This window comes from Diachasmimorpha longicaudata, chromosome 5 (genome assembly GCF_034640455.1).
Source record: "Diachasmimorpha longicaudata isolate KC_UGA_2023 chromosome 5, iyDiaLong2, whole genome shotgun sequence".
NCBI classification, from domain to species: domain Eukaryota; kingdom Metazoa; phylum Arthropoda; class Insecta; order Hymenoptera; family Braconidae; genus Diachasmimorpha; species Diachasmimorpha longicaudata.
Genome location: NC_087229.1, coordinates 10,443,825 through 10,470,038, shown reverse-complemented (window position 1 = coordinate 10,470,038; position 26,214 = coordinate 10,443,825). Strand labels below are relative to the sequence as shown.

At 39.3% G+C, this 26,214-nt stretch overlaps 3 protein-coding genes across 5 annotated transcripts; 1 reads left to right on the top strand and 2 right to left on the bottom strand.

Annotated features, from left to right (window-relative positions):
* Positions 1-3,821: 3,821 nt before the first annotated feature.
* On the bottom strand, positions 3,822-9,224 carry LOC135162187 (dynein axonemal assembly factor 4-like). Its single transcript, XM_064120383.1, has 9 exons — positions 9,090-9,224; positions 8,464-8,701; positions 8,179-8,377; positions 7,999-8,081; positions 7,704-7,939; positions 7,449-7,549; positions 7,085-7,238; positions 6,110-6,939; positions 3,822-4,649 (listed from the first exon to the last, which is right to left on the bottom strand). Exons 1-8 carry the CDS (start codon positions 9,222-9,224, stop codon positions 6,727-6,729), a joined length of 1,359 nt encoding a protein of 452 aa, XP_063976453.1. The 3' UTR covers positions 3,822-4,649; positions 6,110-6,726.
* On the top strand, positions 5,062-6,448 carry LOC135162204 (uncharacterized). The gene is made up of 2 exons (XM_064120413.1): positions 5,062-5,775; positions 6,097-6,448. The coding sequence occupies exons 1-2, from the start codon at positions 5,705-5,707 to the stop codon at positions 6,446-6,448; spliced, it is 423 nt and encodes a 140-aa protein (XP_063976483.1). The 5' UTR covers positions 5,062-5,704.
* A 128-nt stretch (positions 9,225-9,352) lies between the features above and the next one.
* Spn (Spinophilin) lies at positions 9,353-26,143 on the bottom strand. Of its 3 annotated transcripts, XM_064120371.1 has the most exons (9): positions 25,554-26,143; positions 22,170-22,184; positions 21,761-22,053; positions 19,891-21,143; positions 16,252-18,259; positions 15,320-15,572; positions 14,653-14,706; positions 13,880-14,185; positions 9,353-13,450 (listed from the first exon to the last, which is right to left on the bottom strand). In XM_064120371.1, the coding sequence occupies exons 1-9, from the start codon at positions 25,566-25,568 to the stop codon at positions 12,086-12,088; spliced, it is 5,562 nt and encodes a 1,853-aa protein (XP_063976441.1). In that variant the 5' UTR covers positions 25,569-26,143; the 3' UTR covers positions 9,353-12,085. The 3 variants fall into 3 exon arrangements, with proteins under 3 accessions (XP_063976441.1, XP_063976442.1, XP_063976443.1); XM_064120372.1 differs by lacking the exon at positions 22,170-22,184 and having other exon boundaries at positions 21,761-22,056; XM_064120373.1 differs by lacking the exon at positions 22,170-22,184.
* Between the last annotated feature and the right edge of the window lie 71 nt (positions 26,144-26,214).

Genomic DNA, 26,214 nt, shown 5'->3' with positions numbered 1-26,214 from the left:
ATAGAGATAGTAACTTAAAATGAGAAATTCTCCTGTTCCGCAATTGGGAGAATAAAAAAATGTAGAGAATTATAAAGACATAATCGTAAACTCATTTTTAACTCAACGATAAAGCGCCAGGCGCCGACAAATTCTCCATGGCAATGTGCCAAAAATATTATTCTATCTCTGATTTCTCCTGTTTAATTCTGTTAACACTGAAAATTCTTAGACACCTGAAAGCCATTCTCATTCCTCAGCGCGCACATTCACACTAGCTGCCACACATTCTTCACAATTTATTTTTATTTAATACCTGACAAGTCCGAATGTTTAAGTGGAAGTATAATTTTTTAAACTAAACTAATTACTAAAAACTCACAGCCGATAATGAATCCATCGAATTAAATTCCGACTATTCCCGAAATACATTATAAATCACGGCGTTTACAGGAAAAACTGTTTTTTCCTCAAACCCATTTAAGCAGTGAAACGATTCAAGAGGATTTTAATCAAACTTTTTTTCTAGAGCGAATTGAGGGCTACAAAAAATCTAAAGCACCCATGTTCTATCTCCTCAAGCCGTTGAATCGCACTGCAGGACATCGAAATCCACAACCGGACGCGTGGACCTCCTCTGCGAATTCCCCGTCAATAATAAACAACACTCCTTCCCCAACCATCATCACTTAACTATTCGACTCATCGTAACTCGAAATATTTGGTTTCATGCGTTCAATTTCATCACGAGACACCTTGTTAACTTCACGACATTCGCATGCCCTATGCTGTTCGACGGTGATCTTGACCAGTTGTCCAGGTCCTTGAACTTCCTTCTTGTAAATGACAATCTCCTCCAGCTTGCGTACTTTGGGTACGCAGGTGAGTTCGGGTGTTTGGCAGCAGCCGGCGTGTCCATCGCACCGCTGCACCACCAGATAAGCAGGTTCAACCATAGGAAAAGAAGCCGGTGGTATGTGTTTCTGTTCATGCAGAAGATCGAGAATGTGATAGGTCCTGTTCTGGGGTCCCTTGCAGGCGAACGATCGACACCTCTTCATCGCCTCCAGCCGCATGACCTCGTCAGGATAGAGTCTATTGTTCTTCCTTCCTTTTGGCGCCGCCATTACTCCCACCAGCACCTCCAGCAGAACGATTGACAATACTGCGAGGGCCAAGATATTTTGCGAAAATCTCTTCGGCATTTTTATTGATTGTCGCAGTGATTGAAATACTGGAGCTCTCGTGTACTGTGATTTCTATGCGAATTCTATCCGCTATTCAGTAGATTCAGATCGAGACTGAGAATTTCCTGAAGGCAGACGAGTATTTATACAACTTGATATTCACTTCCCCCGCGCCTTCAGTGTTCTGGGTTCGAACCGGTACAGATGTACATCGGCTGCGCTGACGCTTTGTCATCTGGATGTGTAAGAAACCCATAGGTTTCAGCATTTTCCCCCTTAGCTAGGTTATTTATTGTTTTCTCGCTTCATGAGGAATTGGTGTCCGTGGAGATGTAAAATCAATCGTCATTGCGGTTTCGATGATTCTCGGGAATATCCGGAGTGCTAAGGATTTCTTCCCGGTGGCCGGAGGCGCGTCGTTGAGACGGATTGGTTGAGTCAGTGGTCTTTTTCGAAGCCAGTGCACTGACTTATTTGGAAGGAGAGAATGTTTTTATGAATTTCAAGGCTCAGGATATTTTCAGGCCAGCGTTTCCAGACGTATTGATGTATTCCATTTTTCGAAAAAAAAAAATTAAAAAGAATTTTTGATATAAAACAGCCATCTGATAATACTGTTTCAGGCACGTGAAGCACAGCTTGTTTCCCTCATTCAATAATAGCTCATTTGCCGCTTTGAGTGAAAAACACCATTATTTAAATTATTCATTCAGTTTCATTCGAATTAGCCCATTTGCAAGAGGTATAATAGATATAAAAATATAAACGGAATTAGTTAGTTCTATGGGACGTAATAACGTCAATCTGTGTCTACGTAAATTTTTCGTGCTTCGCATGTCCATATTACATTTCGAAATGAAACAATAATGGGTATTACCATATCAAACTTAATGGGGGGTGGATGAGTATGTCCTTTGTTGAAATGAAATGTCCTCTAACAAGTGGGAAATTGCTTTTGGGTAGTCAATATACCTTTGACAATTGATCGACAATTTTCTTGCGCACGGGAATTACACCATAACATATTTATTGGCAAAATGCATTTAAATCCTCGTTCAGATTTTTTATAATCATATTTATTCTAGTACTCAATTTTCTACACAAAAAAGTTCTAATGAACATGTTGTTATCTTCTCTGGATTTGGAGAAATTCATCAAACATTAGTTAATAGTAAAAACGGATTTATTATACAAAATAAAAGCAATTGGTAGATTCAAATTAAAAAAATCATGAAGAAGAAAATAGAAAGAAAATAAAATAAAATACTATAAATCAATGAATGAATGAATTAAAACTGAAAACTTCTTATCTACGCGATGATGATTCATTAATAAATGAGCTCGATATGAAATACCTATAGCGTTGGTGTAATTTCCTTCAAGCAGATGAAAAAATTGTGAATTAAAATTTTTAATTCGAAAGAAAAAATGAATTCATTAGAAAAAATTACCTGAACCAACGTCCATTGAATTAAATACTCGAAAAATCTATTTCGATATTTTTTTATTATAGCTCATGTTACTAATTGCTCAGTATGGATTCAACGAGGAAAATATCCTTCCTATAATTGAGAAAATTTCGACCTGCAGCTAATTTAAAGCTGGTTTCGCAACAGCAGAAATACGTAAGCGCGTCTAGGACTCAATCAATCTCAATCATAACGATTGCTTAATATCCTCAACGACTGATGTGACTCACGACTGAAGTTGACACCTCAAAACTGCGTCAATTGGATAATTCTACGTGAGAAATAGTGCTCATGACTCTATTGAGATTTCGCAGTTCGGAAGTGCATGGGGGAAGGAGGAAAATCGTTAATAATCAAATTCATCGACACGGTGTGTTTGCATTCGTTAGGAGTAGATCGCGTTCTCGGGAATGACTCGGTATTTCTCAGAGTTTCGCAAATATTGTTATGAGTCAAATGCGAAATTATAGAGGCATTTTCCGTCCAGTGCATAGAAGTTGCTATATTTCCTCGCCTTTTCATTTTCATGATATCAATGTGCATGTAATATTATCCTCGACTTTTCATATTGATAACTACGGCCGCGACAACACCAAAACTATAAATATTTTTTCAGTAGACGTTCAATAATTAATTAATCATTATTTTGTAGAATTTATTTTCATACTCATTTGTTCTCATGGTTCGGAATGTTTCATTTTTTTCCCTTGACTTTGTAAGGACAGGACAACAGAAGGCGGAAAAATTCTGAGGAAGCTCGCACGGAAAATTGAAAATAAAAAACAAAATGAGAGTCTAATTTTCATACAACATTTTTTTATGTCATCTAACAGAGTATAGGAACATCTTGATTGAGTAACAACGTGATAACCACGAAGTCAGTGGCGCCAGGAATCCTATAAATGGAAATAATTATTGAATACTGTCTTGTCTTATAATATCTCTACAGGATATAATTCAAACATTACTTGATCGGTCCAGTGACAGATCGGCTATGCAGTTATGTTAGTATTGACTATTCTGTCGTAATCCCAGGGTTGTAGTATTTACGACATAAGAAAACTATATATAGAGTGAATGACGCGAATCTAGTTTTCATAAATGAAAATTGCAGAATTTTATTCAGCGATTTGTATGCAATGACGTCTCGCGGTGAAATTCACTTTTAAAATTAATATTAACATAATGATATTAATATTATCTTTAATCTTTTCTATTTATATTGTAATACATGAAAAAATAGGAAATTATTGGAATGGTTTCGGCAATTTTTGCTGTTTCCGGTTTCTTGACGTAAATTTTGAAGTCCTCATAGGTATGACCAATTGTGAGACTCTGTTATGGTCATTCATGACGTGCACTGCGGTTTTAGACCTCGAATTTCTGAGAGAGAAAGATATAGATAATTTTTATAAACGGCCTTATGTAACCTTCATATACATGGATTATCCTCATAAAGGGGATCGGCTGAGATCATTTTAGGACGTGTGGGACTGGCTTTCGAAAGACGTCTTCGATTATTGGATAACCCAGTTCATGGGGATTCCCGAAAGCCCACGTTGAGGTTTATTTGTCCTCAGTTCCACCGAATGGAATTGTTCAACGAGAACAGGCTCATTAACGGTACTTAAGGATTCAATTTTTCCCTAGTAAAGAATTCAATAAATTACTCCTGCGGAAGGTGAATTTCTATTTTTCCATAACGTAGAATAAACCATAAATTGGAGGGATTCCCTAAATAAAGTAGATTAGAAGTGCCTCTAGACACGCCCGCTGTCATTACCACTGACTCATTCATACAAACCCCGTCCTAACGCAACATCGTGCAATACGTCGAGCGGGAAACACTGTGCGATCGTTCGGGAGATCCCGTTTCGTCTGACGTCATGACAATCTCTCCAGGATGAAGGAGCTACAGCTGCCAATTTTTCTAATTCCTAGAAGTCAGAGGGGCCTCAGAGTAACCGGCATTGTTGCAATCTTTTGTCCACTTTGTATTGACTTGACCATGTCCCTATCGATTATAGGCAATACAAGAATTTTAATTGTGCGAATGCGCAACGATATACAGAGCTAAAGATATCGATAAAGTTATCATAAATGACGTGATTGATGAAGGACATGCTGGCAGAGAGATGGTCTAGACTATGTGGCGACATTGTCTCAATATGATTCATGTATTTTAAAATGTAACGAATGAGGAGAGAAATTGGCATTACTTGGGGTATAAAATTTACTCGTTAAACGGCAGAGTAATTACATGTTTATATCATGGTTAATCAATCGGCAGTTAGTGTGAGAGAAAATAAAAATCGGAATTGCTCACACTAATCTCAAGTACTATCCTCACTCAACTAGGAAATAAATAAATAAATAAATAAAAACAATTCTACAACTTTTGTACCTCTCAACGAAGATTTCCTCGACAACGGTAAAAGCTCGTAAAATAATGAAAGTAATAATAGTAATTCCTCTCCACCGTTTCCGAGAAGCACTCCGAGTGTTCTCCATTTCGTCCAAGAAGTACGTCATAAAAATGTGAGAGGACAGTTTCCAGCAGCGGAGGCGAATGAAGAGAGACGGAGTTAACGCGAAATGGATGGAAGGGAGATATGAAATATTGAGAGAAATCTGAGAGGGTGTCTGGAGCGACAGAGAAAGAGAGAGAGAGAGAGAATGAAGCATGAGCAGGTAGGCAAGAGGATTCTTGTCTGTCGGTGGGCAAAGTGAATAGCAAAGTAAAAATGAAGTTGCGTCTTTGTGCAATATTCAATGGGAAGTATATAAAGGATAGGCAAGTATCGTGCTGGGAAAGGTTGTCAGCTATTGAGTTGAGACGTGTGCGGTCAGTATTCGTGGTAAAAAAGAAGCTGAGGAAAAGGTAACACGTGCAACAGATTCCTCCAGGCAGCGGCCAACTCAGTCTTCAAACGAATACTGAACGGAGAACAGCTCTTCTCTTCAATATTTCATCCTTCAGTGGTTGCCAGAGTCGCTGAGTCCATTGGGTCCAGGAGAGGAGTCGTGGGTTTTTTTAAATCGGAATTTGTGTCTTCAAGTGTTCGAACCATGGTTAATAAATATTGCTTCGGAATTTTGGTGCTCTTGGCAGCGAGTGGCTACGGAATGTATCATCACAGGTGAATATGGTTTTTTATCAGAATTTTAGCCTGCCTTTCAATTTGGGAGGAACCATTGCCTTCGTCAGACACGAAATTTTTAGCTTCTCAGTGAGCGAAATTAGTAAATACCAATGAAGATTGACGCTTTTTCAAAAATGCTTGTCACGTCATTCATCATGAAATTTCCTGGTTGGAAATAATTTTATGTGAATCTACTGCCTTATTGAATTCCATTAAGATCAATCGTCACAAAGTCGCCAAGAGGTGATTTAGAAATGATGATGCAAGATAATCCCCTTCAATGATTCCCCAACAATATATGTTTATTTTTAAATCTAGAGACAGTAAATACCTGAATCACGTCCACTTGGTGTACCAGTTCAACTGTTCATTACCTCAGCTGCGAGCAGTGGCGGTCGAAGAATTGTTATCAGTTGGACCAAGTCCAGACGAAATTTTTTATCCGAGAGAAACGATCCTGGCGAGATGTGATGGAGCTGGCTGCTGCCTCCGTGAGAATGAAGTGTGCGGTCCAATTGAGACGCGAAAAGTCAGTCTCGTATTTTTGGTGAAACATCGCATCGACCAGCAGAGAGATCGACATCACGAGACTCTTCACGTAGTTGAGCACACAAAGTGTGGATGCATCGATCGTGATAAAAACGAAAACTTGTTGTCGAATGAAGTTTGAGGAAATTATCATTCGAATTATATAATCATCTTTGATGCATCTGTCTGTGATATTCACTTAATAAAAAAAAATGAAAAAAGTTGCCAGAGTATAATATTACTCGTCATTTTTCCTTATTATTGTGAATTTTGTATTTATTCTATCATTATTCAAGCCGTTCCTATCATTGATGATTCTCCTCTTAAGCCTGTTAGTCAGTGGAAAATTTGTAAAATAATGTAAGTAATGTTTATTACGGAAGTGATGTTATCTTCGTCATTAAATGGCCGTGGGAAAAATTATTCGTCGGAATGATGATGAAAATAATGCTTAGCTTCCTCCAAGTCCCTTCGTATGGTATTATTTTCAGGGGCCAATTTGAGGGCCTCCTCAAATTCTGGGATTCCGTGCTGTGGAGCCGACAATTTACACAAAGACGCGCCAAGTCGAGCGTGACAACGTGCGCGAGATTCACGGTTGCCCTCGCACTTTGGGATCATCAACTCCAGGGCCTGTTGAATTATTTTTTTAAAACCAAAACATGAACATTTTCCTTTTCATGAATTGGTTGAAGAAGCGGGAAGATAGGACTCAAAAGGTATATTAAATACTAAACAATACTAAAACAAAAATGATTTGAAATATTTTAGTTTGTACCTTGGAGGTGTCCTCAGCGCATCGATTATAATTTCCCAACGCGTATTGCGCTGCTCCCCGATTAGCGTAAAGTGATGCCATGTTTCCACTTAATGTTATGCCGTGCGAATAGGCACTTATTGCTGCGAGGTAGTTGCCGACTTTGAAAAAATCACTGAAAACATTAACGAAGAAAATGTCTCGTGAAAAGCATCAGTTGAAACGAAATCAGCCTCATATGTCCCATACATGACAGATTACATGAACATAATGCTTTAGGCCACATAAGTTTCCAGGTTCAATTAAAACTTCTGACGCGGGAGAGCTTCTCAAAGGAATAGCTGATGCAAATCAGTTTCATCTTAATTTTTTCTCAATTACTTACTCTCCCTTGTCTTTGAGCCACTGCGGATCTTGCTCCTCCGGCGAGAGATCCTCCGTTGCGAACCCGCATTTCCGCCTGGCCTCGGCTTGCTTTACTAGCCACTGCGATAACGCAGCAAAAAAATTGCCTTTGCTCGAGTTAATGTAATTATTGCAAAACGAAAAGCAAATGGGAAAATTGCTTTCGTTACAGCATAATAGTTCTTTGCTAATGAATGATTTTTTCAAATAATTCAATTTCATGGAAGTAAAATACCTCCTGCTCTTCCAGTTGGTTGCTTTCCCTCGCTGGAGTTGGAAACATCCTCTTCGAAAAGGTCACATTTATCATGCCACATTGGCGGGGTCCCGGGGTGCTGGTATCGTCGAATATTTCCCTACATCCACGATATTTTCCTCTCAGAATGTCATCAATAATTTTTTTTCCTCGTTTCAAATCTTCTTCCCGGGTTTCTTGGATATAGACGTGCGGGGCATCTGTTTGCTTCACACCTGTGCATTAATTACCTCATGAGGAAACTGATTTCATGATGCAAGAAAATCGGTCTTACTCTTGCTCTCGGGGACATCAAGTGATGAACATTTTGATATGGTGACAGGATCCGAAGACTGTTTGAACCATTTCACAGGAGCCCTAAAATAAAACATTCTCCCTAAATAGTTGCTGCCAAAGAAATTCCCCAGCCCCAACAAGATCATCTTGTGAGACTCAAAATCTAGACTCTGAATACTTGTATTGTTTTCTGTTTTTCTGGAGCAGCCCTGTCTCTCCATCGAACATGGGCACCTCCGTCGTCTGCTTCCAGTCTTCAAATTCTGTCATCGCTTCCCGGCGATGACCGTCTCGCAATTTCTCTATCAGATTGTGGACTTTCGTGTCACATTCTATTTGCTCCCTTACTGCCTCCCTCTGCAGCAGTTGACGCTTCTCTACGATTCAAAACTTTTCAGTAATTTATAGAACTTTACAAAGGGCGACTCTGTCGTCGAACGGTAGCTATAAGGACATTCTTTACCTGCACGCTCCTCGGCCCGTTTCTCCGCCGACAGTCGAGACTGTTCCAGTGCCTGGACCCGAATGTCCTTCTTTTCATTTTTCGTCAAATTTTCCTGTGTTAGCGTTCGCCATTCTTGGCCCGCTTGCAATTTTTTCAAGGTAAATATAGCTAGTTCTTCACTGAGAGTACAGGAGCTTCTGTCCTCGAGGATTTTCTCGGAGAGAAAGAGTTCTAAGATGAAAGGGGGGTAACTTACCTGTACAGAAGTGTTCGGTTATCATTACGAAATAAATTACGGAATTCGTGATGCATTTTTTTGAGATATTGAAAATCTAGGTCTATTTCACATGTTAAATAATTTTTCACGAATGGAAGAGATAATTGATGAGATAATAGCCAGAATTGATGAGGTAATTATTCCGAGAAAATTAGAATTGCCGGCAACATATAAATCTGTCGCATTGGCAAATAAATTCAGAGGAAATCCTAGAATTTCACGACGTCGAGAAATTCCGAAGGATTCATTAAGGAAAAAAACTTCTGGAATTGAAGAATCTAAATTTAGATATGACCCTGACAAGACCTTCTCCATGTACTATTTGCATTAATAAATTTTTGAATACTATAGAATTATTCATACGTACTTTTAAATAATTTCCGACAGCAAATATGTCGACTTTGTTTGGTTTCCCAGCCAGCGCGACGGAAATAAGGATTTCTTCAGGTGTTTGCCTCCACGAATATTCATTTACCAGAATAGCAGGCATTATTAATGACATTAAATTATAAACGTAACTTATGGAGTAAGAATATTAGACACAGAAGCCTCTGAAACAGATGATGAGGTTACCATCGATCAAACAAGGGAATAAGGTTAAAAAAAAATCAATGAAAAACCACAAAGCGCTTCAATGTATGAAGTTTACGTTTAATTGAAAGGTTTCGAGAGTATTTCACGATGACAATTATTATTTCCATTACGAATAACAAATGTGTGAAGCTGCCATTTTATTGTAACATTTCGTTATCTATTTCTCACAGGATTTATACGTGTTACATTTCCCTCCATTACGAGAAGAAATGGTCTAAGTTTTTGTCTATTTTTTATTACAAAAAAATTATTCCGAAGACATCGATTTCTATGAAAAATTGTGCCTGCATTGCTTTGAATTGTTCTGATGGAAAAACAGTTACACAGCCGCCACCATTAACAGCGCAATTACAAAATAAAAATAAAATATTCCTATGAAAAACATTGTCTTGTGTTTTTTTTTATTTTCCACACAATTACACTCAAAACGGACGAATTACAAAGGACAATCCGAGCGTTGAAAATGTTTAAAAAATCGTAGAGGTCAGTCCAGCATATTTATGGAACATTGTCTTTGATTATTGCATCTTTTTGCATCATCTGTCTTTTATATAAAATGGAGGACATGTTTCATCGACTCCTGTGTCATCATCTAGAACATTTACACTACGAAAAAAAAACTATTATGACACTGTGGATTTATCGCACTCTCGAGACTTAATTTTTCGATAATTAATTGATTACAATGTTCAGTATGACCTGTAAACGCCAATGTGTCGTTAAATATATATTCACATATATATTTATGTATATATATTCAGTATGTATATATGTACACTGTATCGTTCGGTCGACGAAGGTTTCGATTACTGAGGAAAAAATTTAACTTTTAGTTTCCCCGATAAAAATAAAAACCCTACAATTTTATTATTAGTTCCATGTTCGAATGGTGAATTTCTTAAAAATTAAAAAAATCATTCAATTCTACAGCTATTATAAATACAATTCGAGAAAAAAATATTTACTGTCGATTTCATTTGCAATGTCAGTGTTTATTCGATGCAGTGTTTTCAGGGGGAAAAAAATATTTTTCAATAGCAAAAACGTTTTTGGGTCTCGATATTAATTTCGGAATGTCTTGAGACATGATAACGGGATTGAGGGAGGGGAGAATACCATCATTAAAATGAAGGGAAGCGCAATACAATGGCTTTTTGTCTCTCTCATGACAGTAATTGTCAGGTCTTTGATATGAAGGATTCTTTGAGCAAAATTGTAAATCATAATGCTAAAAGTTGCCTCTTCTTCACATTTTATTATTTTATCTCGTCACACACATTCTCACTCGTTCGCGAAAAATCTTCATTAAAAATCCTATGCTAACGACTATATGGACACTTTGTGTCTCACGGAGAAAATTATTTCGTTGATACATTATTTTGAATAATTTTTGTTTAAGAGTAAACAAGAAATTGAAAATACATTGACAATTTGCATCGATTTAATCTCCTCTATACGATAATAGTTCATCATTAATTAATTAATTAATTGTAGTTAGCCAAGGGGGGAGTAATGCAGAGTGGGGTATACTTCGGTTGTTTTAATCTTTCAAAATAAATAATCTTATTCGACGAATTATACGTAAGAAATACTTAACTCTCCATTTTTAATTCATTGAGTGGTTTAAATAGTGCATCAATTAATTCAATAATCTGGCGGGGTCGAGTAAATCGAAAAAAATCATGGCTAGAGCCTCAACTAATTCTATTAAAAGTAAGATCGTCCGCCAATGATGATGATGATGATAACGAGAAATACAAAAATATTAATAATATTAATAGTAACAATCACATATCGATCCCATGAGTCATCAAGTCCAGACCGATATTCACTAATTGAAGAACTAAAAAAATGCTTTTCTTCGTTCCATTCAGAATATCAACCAGTTGAGCTTTTGCATAAATTTTTTAGTGGTACATACGAACTTCGAATGAAAAATATTAGACACATAATTTTTTATTTATTAAAATAACTGAAAATCAGCGAGTTATAGGCAATTGAAAACGTCTGACTTATGACGTTACTCTAAAATACCAGTGATGTATTTTTTTCATATTTTTTGAGAATAAAAAAATACATATGTAATATTTTTCATCTAATTCTTTGTTATTTTTTCGACAAAAAAATCATGCAATAACCCAATTCGAGGGATGATCGAGCTATCGTCCTTGAGCATAACCAGTGCCATTGACATTCCCGAGGTATGGCAACACTGAGAACAAACAAAAACATTTTTTTCAAAAATTCGTTTACTTGAAAGAAGTATCCATCGTGTCAATAGTGCATTTCTCCTTCGAGTTATCACCCATAGCAATTCTCAATCAGTATCAATTATGACAACCATACTTCCAACCATATTATCCAAAAGATAATCATGGGAATTATAATTTCCATGTATGAATTCCTCAATAATTAGCAAAAATACAAAATTAATGGAAATCTAGCTCTGTAAAACATAGGAAGGTTATAAAAAATTAATAATCATTAGAGGAATTCATCCAAGATCACGTGTACTTGTTATTGCCTGAAAATGCATGATTGGCGTAATTACGGCCTAATTAGATTCACCTGGGGAGAATTCAATCAGAGGAATATAATTTTTAAAAAATCTTCTCTCAAGTAAATGAATATTTGACGGAAATCATTTTTCTCTCAATGAAGGTACCACAGTGAGTAGCACTGACGAATAATAATCTCAACGGATAAATAAAAGACCTCGAAATAAGCCTCAACCAAGAGTTGCTCTCGCCCGACAATATTTCTCCGAATTTACTTTTTCCTGGCAGCCTTTTCGGCTTTTCTCCTCATCCTTTCCATCTCTTTGCGTTCCTTGCGTTCGCGCTCAGCCTGCGTTCGGAGTTCCTTGAGTTTCCTCTTGAGATGAACTTTTTCATCTCCAGAGATCCCCAGAGTCTTGAGATCCCTTGACTCCAAGCGTAGAAGACTGCTTCCATTGATCCCATTATCCATAAACCTGGATGAGAATCTCTCAAGACCAATGCCAGTCAGCCATTGGCAGACCTGTTCCTTTGACCAATCGGTGATGCAGGCTGTTTGCCAGAACAGCGACTTCTTGTCAAGACCAAAGTCTCCTGGGTTTGGTGGCATCCAGACCTCAGCTGAATCCACACTGCCAATCTTGGATGGACAAGGCTCGACAGCAGTGGGACTGACAGACCCCCCTGATGACAGACTGGATGGTGAGCCACCCTGGTGATGCCAAGGTGTGTTCCCAGTGGGTACAGGTGCTGATACCTTTTTCACTCTCTGGCTCGCCTCGTTAACCGCTTGCCTGATCTCCTCAACAAGATGATGCGTGACTAGTGTTGTATTATCGTTACCATGTGGATTATTCAAATCACTGAAGTCCCCAGAGCTCTCTCTCGAGGACGACATATCATTAGCCCCGAGTCTACGCTCACGTTCAGCGAGAACTTGTTTGAGTTGTTCAGCCAGTGATGCTGGTGGTCCGCTCAGACTTTTTTGTCCAGTTGTGCTTGGCCAACTCTGTTCAGTCATGGCACGTACTTGCGAACTTATTGTACTGTGCTGCCTAATTGTCGTCGAGTGAGTCGACTCGAAATACTGTTTACTCTTCTGGGAGCTTATGGACGAGCTGCTGGAGTACGAACTCAAGTTGCAGTGTTTTATGGAGTCATTTGATCGCATACTGACATCGTGTGATACACCAATTTTTGACGAGTCCTCGGTATCGGTGTTGTCACCTGACTCATCGAGTCCATAGTCAGAGCTGCTATTACTGAGACCACCGGAACGCTTGGGTAGTTGTCGATTGGCTAGACCTCCTCTGCTGGCCAATTCGGCTTTACTTTTACCAGCTGAATTGTCCAGGAGACGATGGGCTGGTACTGCTCTATCTAATTCCTCTTTTATGGGAATGGGTAGAGGCAGTTTGCGCTCTACTGTTGCGGTTTTGTCACCGTCGTCAGGGCTACTAAGGTCCGAGGTTTCTGTATCAGATAACTGACAATTTGCTGACGACGGGGGCGGTGGTAATTGACGACGCGATAACTGCGGGGTCACTATGCCTTTGGTTGAACCGTCGTATGGTAATCGGACGGGGAGACCGAAACGAGTGTGGGTCTCCGTGAGCTCCAGTTCGAGTTTTATTACCTGGAGACATAGGTTTGGGTTATTTGTAGCCGTTGATTGGAGGAGTTGAAATGGAAATTGTGTTCATTACTTGGAGTAGGGAAGCAAAAAAAGAAGAGAATGACGAAGGAAACCATTATTTCACAATCGTAAAGGTCAGTTTGTAATATTTAAAGAACTGTGTTACGGATTATTCTAATCTTTCCTAAAATTCTCGTATTTTTTCTATTCAAAAATTATTCACTCTGACAACGAAACAACATTAAACCACACGAAATTTCCGAACAGAATAATAACTGTATTATTTGAAAAGTTGGTGATATTAATTCATCAAGGATGAATTGTATAATGGAAGAGCCACTGAGGATAACTTGCAAAATTATTTCCACTGAAAAGTTTCGGATTATTCAGTTTATTTGAGTGCAGTGGGAATAAATTTTCTCAACTTACCCTGTCTTTCAAAGTTTTCACCAGTGCATTGTATTCAGTATCCTTTTCCTGCAACGACTGCTGATAGAATTCATCTCTCGCAGCAATATCAGTTCGAAGTTCCCTGGCCGCCCGCCTGGCACGTGCATATTTTTGTTGCATCGCTGCGATTTGTAATGTTGCCTGTTGAAGCATTTCTCTCGTTGTTGAGAGTTCCTGCCTCGTCTGACCCAATGCTCTCTCCGACTCATGCAATCGCAGTCTAGAATCGCGCAATTTTGCCGCGTATTCCTCACTTCCGGCTCCATTATTCTCAAGCTCCACGAGCTACAACAGGTTTCATTGAATTTTAAACTTGAATTAGAGACAATTAGAGAAAGCCCTTGAGGATGGAAGAGTGAGAGATGAAGGCATTGAATGAATGCACCAATTACTTTTATCTGATTTTTCTTCTGATTGATCATCGCTTGAGTGTTCATTAATGGGATCGAGAGGAGAGCCGAACGGATTTGAAACATTTTATGAATGTCCAGGGCCGGGAATGCGCTCGGCATTCTTAATCGTTGTCTTAAAATACAAAAAACGTAAAAAATTTAATTTTACAGAATCCCATTTAATCCCAGGATATCTCGAACAGCAGATATTATGCAATGGTAATTTTACCGATAAGAATTTGGCTGGCATTAAAAAAACCGTTAAAAAACATCGAAATTCATATTCGAGAAAAAGTAACTGGTGCAGTTGAAACTACACATGCATGAAAATTCATAGGGCCGAGTTGTAATGACAATTACCTTTGCTTTTAGTTTCTCGACCTCTTCATTGGCCAGAGCGAACTTATACTGATTCTGCAAGCATTCAACAACGATACACAAAAATGCATAAGCAAACAAAAACACGATATCACTACAAAAATTTACTGAATATTATATAAATCAGTAGCGAAGCATTTTCGACGAATATCTGAACCCCTGAGGGGAATAGTGCAATTTTCGGCACGACCTCTTTCATAGCTTTCAATTTTCCGTACAAAAAAATGTATGAACAAAATTTTGCTATGTTGTTTGCACTTCGAGATGGTCGTCGAAAACCGATTGATAAGATAATACAAACTTCAAGTTTCCCATTTCAATGGATTCCCCAATAAAAATGAGTTATTGTTGATACCAATAAATTGATGCCCTTTAAAAATCGACATGTAAGTGAAAAATCTTACTCCTCACTGAATAGCATTTTAAATATGAAAAAAAAATTGGAATGGGCAGTACGATGAAAAACGTAAATAAATAAATAAATAAATCAATCAATCAATCAAATACACAAATGGAAACAGACGTGCTGGAACATCAACGAAATAGAAAATTATTTACAGTATGTACATCGTAGAGAAGATTGGAGTTCACATACGGAAATGCAAATTCACGAAAAATAAATATGAAAAATCCAGTACAGCAAATATACCTCTTGTAGCAGCTGACGGAGGCTCTCAACATCACTTTGAGTGGTGACATGTGGCCCAGAAGAGCTGATAATCGGCGATCGACATCTTGTCGTTGGCGATAAATAATTTTCAATAGGACTATGTGGTGGTTCACCCTCCGAGCACGATGACATTGCAGGTGAGCCCGGTATGCCGGGAAATCCACTGACACTGCTGATAGAATGGTCATCTCTCTGCTGACACTCACCAGATGTATCCGAGAAATTCAATTTCCTAGGGGAGTGACGAAATGTGATATGAAATTTGTGAATTACTCGGGGAGATTTTAAATGGTTTGCTGTTGTTCCTTAGGTTTTTGTATTTTCCCTCAGCGCCCTGGGAAGCCTCGGGCTCACCCTAGGGTGGCTTTTTTTGTCGTCATGATTAATTTTGCGAGCAAGGATGTGCCATCATTGGGAAATACGAGGGAATTAATTAAATTTTCCCATTACCGGAGGGGTATTAATTATCAATATGTCTTTCAACGGGAGTTTTATTCTTTTAAATTTGAAGCAACTCGCTCCTTTTTTTTCGTTCGTTATCCCAGAATTTTTTTTACGAATGTGAGAGCGAGAAACATTGGGAAACATTATGAAGATATTCCGGAGATTTCCAATCCCACGAGCTGCGAAAAATTCAATTTGCCTTCATTACTCTTTCGTGCATCAAGCAGAGACTTTTCTTTCCATAAAAAGCTTTTCGATCGATCCCTAGGGATTTAGTTGTAGAAAATAGGTCGACTGTTATCATTTGAAAATGCAAAATCCCTTTGAGTTCTTAACGAAATACCCTTCATCGTGTTATTTTGATTCAGTCTCTGAAAATCACCCGTAACGAATAAATCTACAATCGTAAATTGACTTTGATTATTTGATCCCAGTCCTTGCTTTCTGAAATAAAAAAAACCTCTTACCTATTAGCATGATGCGCATGTTCCCTCTCAGCATCGGCCTCCAAGCTCTGTCTAATAAGCATAGCCACCTCCGAATTCTTGGGATCCTTTTCTCTCCCAATAACAAACTTCACCAGCCCAGAAGTGTTCCTAAGTACTCTAGCAGCATAAGCCTGAGTAACACCAACCAACGACTTTCCGTCCACCTCAACAATCTGATCATTAACCTGAATCCTGCCCTCCCTAGCAGCCGCCCCCTTATCAGTAATCGTCTTAACGAAAATCCCAAGTTTCTCAAGTCCAGCGTCAGCCCCCACTCCCATACCAATGATACTGAGTCCAAGTCCCTCAGGCCCTTTCATCAATTCCACCGGAAAGACCTCCATTTTCTCCACTCTCTTCTCAAGCTCATATTCAGCGCTAGCAGCAACAGGATCAACATCTTCATTCCTCCGATCGTACTCTGAAACTGAATGCGTTGAGTACACCTTCATAGGGCCGGAATCAAATGACACTTTGCTATTCTTCTTTGGTACAACACTCCCCAAATGTTTCTCATCATCAGACTCAGGCAGTCCCTCTACCTCCATCCAGAAGTGTCCATCCTCAAAAAAGTGTTTTCCATTCTCAACGAGAATTATTTTTCCAGGTACAGGTGTGTAATCGTCCCTTTGCTCAGTCTCAGTGTCGTCATTAGTCTGTGTGTCATTGAGACTACTGACAGAGCCCAACAGTCCGCTTTCGCTGCCTGTTACCGAGCCAATTTGGCTTTCAGTCAATGAGTCAATTGTCAAATCACTCCTTGATCGCTGTGACAGACTGTAGTCCTGGGTTGTACTGTTGATAATACTTGAATCCTGAGCGGATAGAACGTCTGACAGCCAGTCTGGAGTGTTGTCTAGTTCCTCTTTGTCGAGCTTCTCCTTCTCCTGTCCCATGTCCTTCTCCAGGGTGTGCTCCTCTGACGATGGATCCAGCGTTGGCGATAGGAGTCTCGCTATTTCTTGTGCCTCTTCATCAGACAACAGCGCAGAACCTTGTCTAATCTTCTTTTCGAGTATTCGAGAACTCAGTAAATTTTCCGCTTCATCAGCTGTCATTGTATCTGGCGTAACAGCAGCTGCTGAATTGCCTCGTGACGGCGTCTCAAACCTTTTATTGGATACCTCTGATGACATCAGACTTTCGACATTGGTTATTGTCTTTGTTTCACTGGAGTCTGTGTCCTCCAGGAGACTGTTTTCCCTGGATTCTTCAGGCTCATCTTTGGGGGGAACCGGGGATGAAGAGACAGTAACTAGGGCAGTTTTAACAGGAATTTTCGAGGGGTCCAGGGGCTCTGAGGATCTCAGTGCTGCCAGCTGATCAGCTTTTTGTTTTTCCAATTCCCAGGTCGTCTGGATCTGCTCTGGGGAGACTGGTGCCTTATCAGTCACATCAGGGGCCAAATTATTCTTTAGAGATGTGTTTTCATTACTTTCCGTCAGCTCCAGCTGCACCTGACTGCTGGTCTTCTCTGATTCCGTGAAGGACGAACGTTTTTCTGTCACTTCATCCTTATTCCTCGCTAGCTTTTCACGCATCGATACTTTTATTTGATCGTTTTTAGCATTTGACACTGTCTTTTGGCACGGTACGTCGTTTATCTGTTTCTCCTTCTCGAGTGCATTCTTCACTGCTATCACACGTGAATTTGATACCTCCCTCTGGCCGTCTGGCTTTGTTTGGGAACGAGCGTTGGCCTCCTGCTGGAGGCGCTTTGCATACGGCGATGGTACTGGAATCTCTTTGTGTTCCAACGCTGGAAACTCCTGGTCGGAACTTATTACGGAGGGGGGACGCTGGCCTAATCCTGCTGCTGGCATGTCCATTTTCACGTGGGATCTACGCACCACTGTTGCAACGTCAGTCTCCACAAATTTTTCAGCTGCACTCCCATCCTCCTCGTCATCTTCCTCGAGGGGAAGGGGGTCTGTTGGTGGCTCTGGCTTCTCAGGAACTTCACGCTCGAGATCATAACTGTTTCGACCTGGAATTTTAGGCAGTAAATAACAGAGAAGTGTGAATATTCAACATTTCAAATAATTCATGTTGAATTACGAAAATCAGTACTCCATCTGGGGATCGCAGAATTTTGTTTTTTTCAATACTTCTCTCGGCCGTTAGGGTTTCATTGACCTCCACGGGATGGCTTTAGATGAACGAAACCTTCACTTAGCGGAAAAATTCAAATTTTGCAAAAGTCGACTTTCCTCGAGAAAAAATTCAGATCTGGTTCCTGTTCCAGTTCTTTTTTAGTCTTTCTATACTACTATGGAATTTTGTACTCTTTAACGGAGAGGAAAGTGAGGAGTGAAACGATCTTGAATTTTTTTTAGACATGGTTTACCTCGACAATCGATGCAAAATAGTCGGAGGCACATTCTTGGAACCAATCCTGACCGAATTTCCGTCTCGTTTTCGCTCCGTCGCAAGTAATCGACAAATTTACCGCAAACAATAACTACAAATCGATACACCGATGATCATAGCCTGTGAACAATGTCCATGCATAAACTGGAGGTGATTATCTCCAGGCGTAGGCGTTCGCCTCGTGAATGCCAAAATCTCTAGTTCCTAAAAATATCGCTCTTCCCATCAACCATCGATTTCCACCGGGAAAACTGCAATTTTAAACTAAATAAATCGTATCAACGAAGAAAAAGTCCCGATGCTCCTAAAAAAGGTTACAGTCTGTTTGAATTTAAATCTCAAAGCACGAAATAAGTGATTAATATCTTCAAAAATAGAAAAACTCCCGGAATTGACATCATGAGATTGTTTTTCCAGAGGATCACGTTCACAATATCGACGAGAAACCAAATATACAGGGCAAATGAACAACCGACATTTTTATCAATCACTTGAACAGTTTAACATCAATTACAAATATTACAGTTTGTGTTAAGTAGTGTGTCCACGAAACCGAGTGAAAGCAACTCAATGAAGGGGGCTTCAAGAGGTACGAGACGATGCCGAACGCACGCTCACACTGATATCTATAAATAATACTAAACCGACAAGAGGTATCCCGTATGCGGCGGACGGTAGGGGAAACGTCGGAGTGAAAAGGACAGTTTCTTGAGTGAAAAAAGGGAAAAATATTAAAATCAAGTGAAATCTCAAAACTTGTTTACGCAGATTTTTTAGGGCCTTTTTCCCATTTGGCATTTATCCAATATCATGAGAACGTTAAATGTTTTCGTTTCGCGTGGGTGGTTCATTCATTGAAATCCATTCAGGCCAAAAATAATACTGGAAAGTGGAGCTGAGTAATAAGAGTGTGGATTAAGCATTCCCAAGTGGTGTGAATTTTTAAAATAAAATTTTCCTCTAGAGATTTTGGGCATTTTTTCAGAATGAAAGTGTAAGTTTCGAAGAAGGTTTGAATCAAGCGCAAGGAAATAATTATTTCATTGATGAGTCGATGGCCTGTATGCAGTTAATTTTCATGCATTTCAAATTGAATTCAGTGACGTATTGAATTTTCATAATCTCACCTTCAACCACCAAATTTATTCTCACTTAGTCTCCCCACATAGTTCGATTGAATAAAAAATTGCGAAAATTTGTCAACTCCTTCGACAATAAAATGGAAGCTTCGCTAAAAAAGAAATATACCTTGAAGCTTTTCAGGCAATTCCTTCTCAGCCTTCTCCTCTCTACTGTCCTTGGACGGTGAACTAGGTGAGCTCATGCTGGACGAGGCGCTATCCGTTCTTGATGGTGGTCTGAGTTCATGATCAGGTTTCGCCCAGTCTGGCCTGCTGCTGGCAGCGGGTCTCTCGACCCCCTCATCTCCCGTCGTCACCTCCGAATTCTTCAGGATCTCCTCATTTTTCGCCAGCCAAACATTTCTCCACTCAGAGGTCTTGGGTGGAGGTGCCCGACATGGGCTCGCACTCTCCACATTACCATCCTCAATCTCCAAATTATCAACTTTTTTCTTCTCATCCTCCACATCGTGACGAATAGCTCTCGCCTCCTTCATTTGTTGATCACGCGGACTAGATTTATCTTTCAACTTGGTATCCAACGCCTTTTTCGAACCCAAGGGTTTCTGTACAGTCGCGTACTCTGGCATTGGCTCGTCAATCTTAACCACTTGCTTTGTCTTCTGTACAACAGCGTACTCTGGTATTGTTGGTGAACTGTCAAATGATTTTGTAACAGTTGCATACTCCGGTGATACAGGTGATTCTGAATCGGTAGACGATACAGCTGAAAAACTAACTGGTCTCTCTTTTCTCACAGCCGATGAATTTCTTGTTGGTGGTAATGGCGGCGGTGGTGACATTGTTGGCGATGGCCTTGAGCTGCAGAATGACGCTGATCGGGTGGCAGGGCATGGCTCCGATGATTTTTTAAAATCAATCTCCTGGTAATCGGATTCTGTCGAGTCCAATGAATCATCGACAATCAGTCTTTTAGAATTTTGATTTTGTATTGATGTTTGTACTTGTGATTTATTTGGATCTGAGTTGTACCGACTTGGTCGTGTCTTTGAAAAATGGCTTGTCCAATTTTTTTGCTTCTCAATGAGCTCCTTCGAGTTTAAACGTCGTTCAGGCTTTTCCGGCTTCTCTGGTTTATCCTCTCTACGATTTTCTTTGCCATAATTTTTTTCATACTTCGAGGACACTCTTGGCTTCATACGCTCGCTATTATCGCTACCATGGTGACCATTTTCAAAGTGACGCTCGGCATTTAAGGCGGGAACACTTGCACTCCAATTGCTCAGGTGGTCTCGACAGCTGCCCGGTGGTGAGGGCGAACAGGGGCGCGGTGAGCGCGCTGGGGATGTACATCCTGACCCAGAATTTGCGGAACTCGAGCGCGAACGAAGACCGTGAAAATTCGTTGGCTTGGCTTGTCTGGAAAAAAAGAATTTTGTACTTCTTCACGAGGCAATTCGTAATTTTTCTACCTCCTGACGGAGAGATTCATCAGGCGTCGTTGTTGTATTTTACTCGAGGGGGAGGAGATGATGAACTTCAAGAAGTTCGGTGAGCACCGGAGAGAAATAAGTTTTCTTGATTTTTTTTTTTCATTGAAAATTTATTCAACTTTTCGCTAACGATGGAGATGAACATTTTTAAGTAGCAATTTACTTCTGAATGGCTGTTGTTATGCTAACTATTTTTCGCGATTTGGGTAATGGGTTTATTCAGTTTGTTAAATATTCTTGGGAAACATTGTTTTTTTAAATTTAAATAATAAATTACTGCATTATGTCCGGAACCCTAGAGGTAAAGGAAGGTTCTGACATTCCAATGCGAAAATATAAAAGTATTTCGCTGGCTGAAAAAACCAATGTACTTGGATATCCTTAAACCGTTTTATTGTTTCCGCACTGAAACATTTGAAATGTCCTCCCATTCAAAACTAAAAACAATATTCTCCTGCCACATTCACCAACCCCATTAGCCTAGAAAATTATAATACCGTAATATCTCTCTGAATGACTATATAAATTATCTTTTGTACTTACGGTCTATTAGATTTATTCTCCTCTCCAAGTTTTTCAAAGAGTGCTCGTGCATTATTAAACCTAGCCACATGGCTCTCAGTCCTGACCACAGTCACCTGCGTCGGTGAGTCCTTGAGTGGCACAGCGGGCTCTTTAAAACCATCTGGATGTATCGTTGTTGGACGATGGAGATGTCCAACGTCATGCTGTGGCTTAGATTGAAATATGTTGGCTATTGCTGACACTTTAGTGCCAGCTACACGCTTCTTGTCCTCCACAGTTGACATAGTCGACCCTTTAGTCGTCTTATCTTTCTGCTGATTCAACGATTTTGTCAATTTTTTTATTGTACAGTGAACGCGTATTGCCGAATTTATCAATTTACGTATTATGGTGGTGAAGGTCAGTGAGCGCAGGATATCGACCATACCTGGAACCTCCTCGACTGTTCTCATTTTAACAAAAAAAATGAGAATATGTAATTCAACATTTGCTTTTTATCTCTATTGGTGTTTCACCTCTTATCAGCCAAATAATCAAGCACTTGAAAATCAAGGAGAATTAAATAACCCAGTGAATGATAATTTCTAGCAGGCAGGCACAATTATAAATATATTTTTGCTACTGACGGAATTATACGGAAAACAAGTTCCATTTGACGTTTTATCGATTTGTTTTTAGGCAATAAAATTGTGGTATACTTGAAACTATAAAGCTGGAGCCATAATCGAGATAACTTTTGCAAGATAATTCCCAGAGTTTCAAAATAATCCAACAATGTTGTAGATAATTAAATTTTTAAATACTCCAGTATTTTTTTTTGTCATTTTCTTTAAATTTTTGTTACTGAAGTTTCCTAAATTGTAATTTAAATAACCAAAAATGAATCAACAAGCTAATACATTGCAAAATAAAAGTGCACTGAAAAAACTCTAATATTATAGTCCTCAAACTGAAAATAAATCGCGCATGAGCTACGAAGTGGCTCGATGGGTTTAAAATCGACACGTTCATCTATGTAGAAGTACTTCACTCAAAAAATACATTCCTCACTCCAATTAAAACAAAATATCTCACTTCTCTATCAGTTTTTAAATACGCGAATACTTTGCGAAGTTGACAACCCATTAATCATCACCTAACGAACGTTTTCGCTAAAACGTCGTCGAGCCCCTCGTTTTCTTTATTGCAGAAAGAATAACTGAAATTATTCTCAAGTGTTGGTAAAATGAAAATTTTATATCCCCGTTAAAAAAACTTAAAAGTACCTGATGCACGTGCTCATTGCGTTACTTATTGATCGTCAATACCCGAGTCTATTATTACTTCTAGTAAATACCAGTGTACCGGTATGTTTGAGGTCATTTCTCGTAAAAATGAGGGAAAAAAATAATCTACGTGATGAAGGAGGTGAAGAGAACTGCGATAGAGAGGACGAGAGAGAAAGGGTAAAAAATGGTTAGAAAAATCTTTATGGTGTATGGATGCACGCACACGTGACGCCGGCAGAATAGTCTGGGCTTCGCCATTTTCGCCCTCTTCCTCTCTCCCTCACGGTTTTACCCCGCGGCAGAACCGTACACTATGCTTTCTCCCCCTGCAATCAATACTTGAATCCTGGTCTGTGTGGCTGAACTTGAGGCGCTCTCAGCCCAAGAGGTGTATTCATCTCTCATTCCCTCGTCCGTTTTATCCTCTCCCCTTCAATTTCACATTTTCAGAAACTTGCCAAACCCCAGGGGAAAGTATCACGTTGCTAAATTTTTGGATTTCCTTTTTACAACCCATGATAACGCTACTGGTGGAAAACTACTAAAGCTCGGGAGAGTTAGATTTAAATATTTTTCCGTGATAAGAAATTTTTTCAAGTCGGATCATGTTGGTCGAAGATAACTGCGTAATCAGATCGGCTGGCGTCGTAAATTTTCACCTCATTTAATCTCGATATTAGAATGTTAGAAAATATTTGAAAAATCTAAACCTATTTCTCATTTCCTCTCCATCAAATACTCTCAGGTAGGCGAAACACTCGTTGGATAGATCTTTTTTTTCTCTCAGTTTCACCCATCTCAATGCAATTGAACTCAATCAATTAAATTCGTTCCCTAATGAGATAATTATTTGTTCCTTTTCAATTTTGAATTTCACAAATTATAAATCCCCACCTGCCAGCTAATTAAAACCAGTCCGACTGTATCCCACGCAGCAATTTCAAGTACCGGAATTAATTGATTTCTGAACGATAAGCCGGAGGAAAAATTCAATCGAGAATAATAATAATAATATAATTTCACCAGTAGCGCCGAAGGAAATGGTAATATTGCCATTCAAAAAGCGGAAATAGTCTCACGTGTGGTAGCCAACAGGGCGATCTGAATGCCAAATGAATTGGAAATTCTTCCTCACGCGGTGGTCTATCCAGTAACCGAACCGACGCATTGCTTGCATTACTAATAACTGCTTAGAATATCCGAGAAATATGTGGCACTAATTTATTCGGCTTTATTAGGCCACTTTGTATAATTAATTCAATTTGTGGGACAATTTGTTGTCATTATTTCACACGTACGAGTTATTATCTTGGTTCGTGCTTTATCGGGGATTTATTTATAACGTTTTGCCATTGTTATCGCTGCATCATTCATTGAGATCACTTTTTTTTTCAATCGCTTTTTCCTCTGTTTGCAGAAAAGTTTGACTGATAAAAATGTCTGCGAAGCGACGAGGTGTGATCTCACCAACTAATTTGGATTAATCACTTGGGAGTTCTCTCGAGAGATAAATTTTCGCATAATTCGAGTTTTGTGGCTTTGAATAATTATTTTGTCACGATTGATTTAGATGTCTGATTTTATCTTTTTATTTTTAATTCAGTAGTCAAGTTCTGACGTGGAAACATAAATTTATTTCGAATTTAGTTTTTTTTTTCTTTATGGGAGAAGGAAAGCGATAGAACAACTTAGTCGATTTTAGGGGTTATCAGTTTTCACTGAATATCTCGGAATCTAAGGCAGATACCAAAATTCTTGTGATGCCCTTTTTCAGAGAGCGACGCAATGCCTAAAAAAAACGGGGCAAAAATTGCGTTATTCCCCTCAGATTGGGAAGATATTCACAAAAAACCTTCCACAACTTTGCCCACATCCAAAAACCGAGTTGTTCTCATCTGCACACTTTTACAACTCCATTCTTGAATTGAATCTCAATCTTCTCGATCACTCCTTGGGCTGCTTCTCCATAAATTAATTCGAAAATTCCTCCGGTTCGTTATTTGGCCAATAAAAGTATTTAAATAGTTCGCCCTGAATGGTTCCCTCAATTACTTCAGGAACTTTCCTTCGAAATTCCACAATTTCATTATCTGCTTTCTCTCTCTCTCTCTCTCCCTACTCCATTATTCAGACTAAAACGAGACTCGAGGAGGTGCCAGTAATTATCTGTCATTCCCGTCCAATGATGTGATGAGGATTTAGAGATGATTGGAGCCCCTACCCGGAGAGTAACCAATTTCGTGATTAAAAAGCAAAATAAAAAAGCTCGTGTGCGATATAAGAACCACCCCAAATGTCTCGGTCAATTGTTAAGCATCGAATTTAATGTAAATTACATTCCAATCGACAGGCCGTTGACCGTTGAATTCAAGGCCGAGTGTGAGAGTCTACCGAAACCCAAAAAGAGGGAGCTTTCGTCCTGAATTGGTCAGAGCCCCCTCGTCCTCCCCGCCCCGCCGAAAAACCATCGTAAAAACCGAAAATTCATGAAAACATGCAGTAAAAGCACTAATGAATAATCGACAGACTGATAATCTACTCACCAGAGATGTCACCATGTGCAATAAACCATTTCTCCGGCAATAACGGCGGAGACGAAGTGTCGCCGCTTCCGGAATGGAGGCAGTGGCTTCTTTTATTCCTCTTTATTTCACGATCCAATGGGCATTGTTCTCAATAATGCCACTTGCGTCCTTATCCCGGGATCGATAAAAAGTTCCTTCTCAATTAATCGATCTCTAATCGACCAATAAATAGAGCAACTGAAGGTATGGGACGGGCGATTGTCACTGAACTTGATCACTGGCGCTTGTGAATTTATTCACAGTAAAGACAGAAATTTTTTTTCTCACTTTAATCATCACAATTTCAACGGTTACGAATTCAATCGACTCTTGGCGGTATTGTTGTTTGTTTCAATCGATTAACCTGTCTGGTACTTGTTATTGTTGCGCCGGGGAGAATGCACGCCGGCTGATCTGTGCTATTACTTTCGGTTTGTAATTAGGGGGGATGATTTTGTTAGTAGTGGGCTTTGAAAGGAGAGAGATGAGAAATAAAAAAAATACACACACTCCACCTTGGGACGGCATAAACCGGCCTGGGGAACTGCCCGTTGTCAACTGCCATGGAAAAAATCGGCTTTCTAGAGTCGATTCTTTTTCCTATTTTCGGGAAACAAAATGGCGGACAACTGCAGCGGCC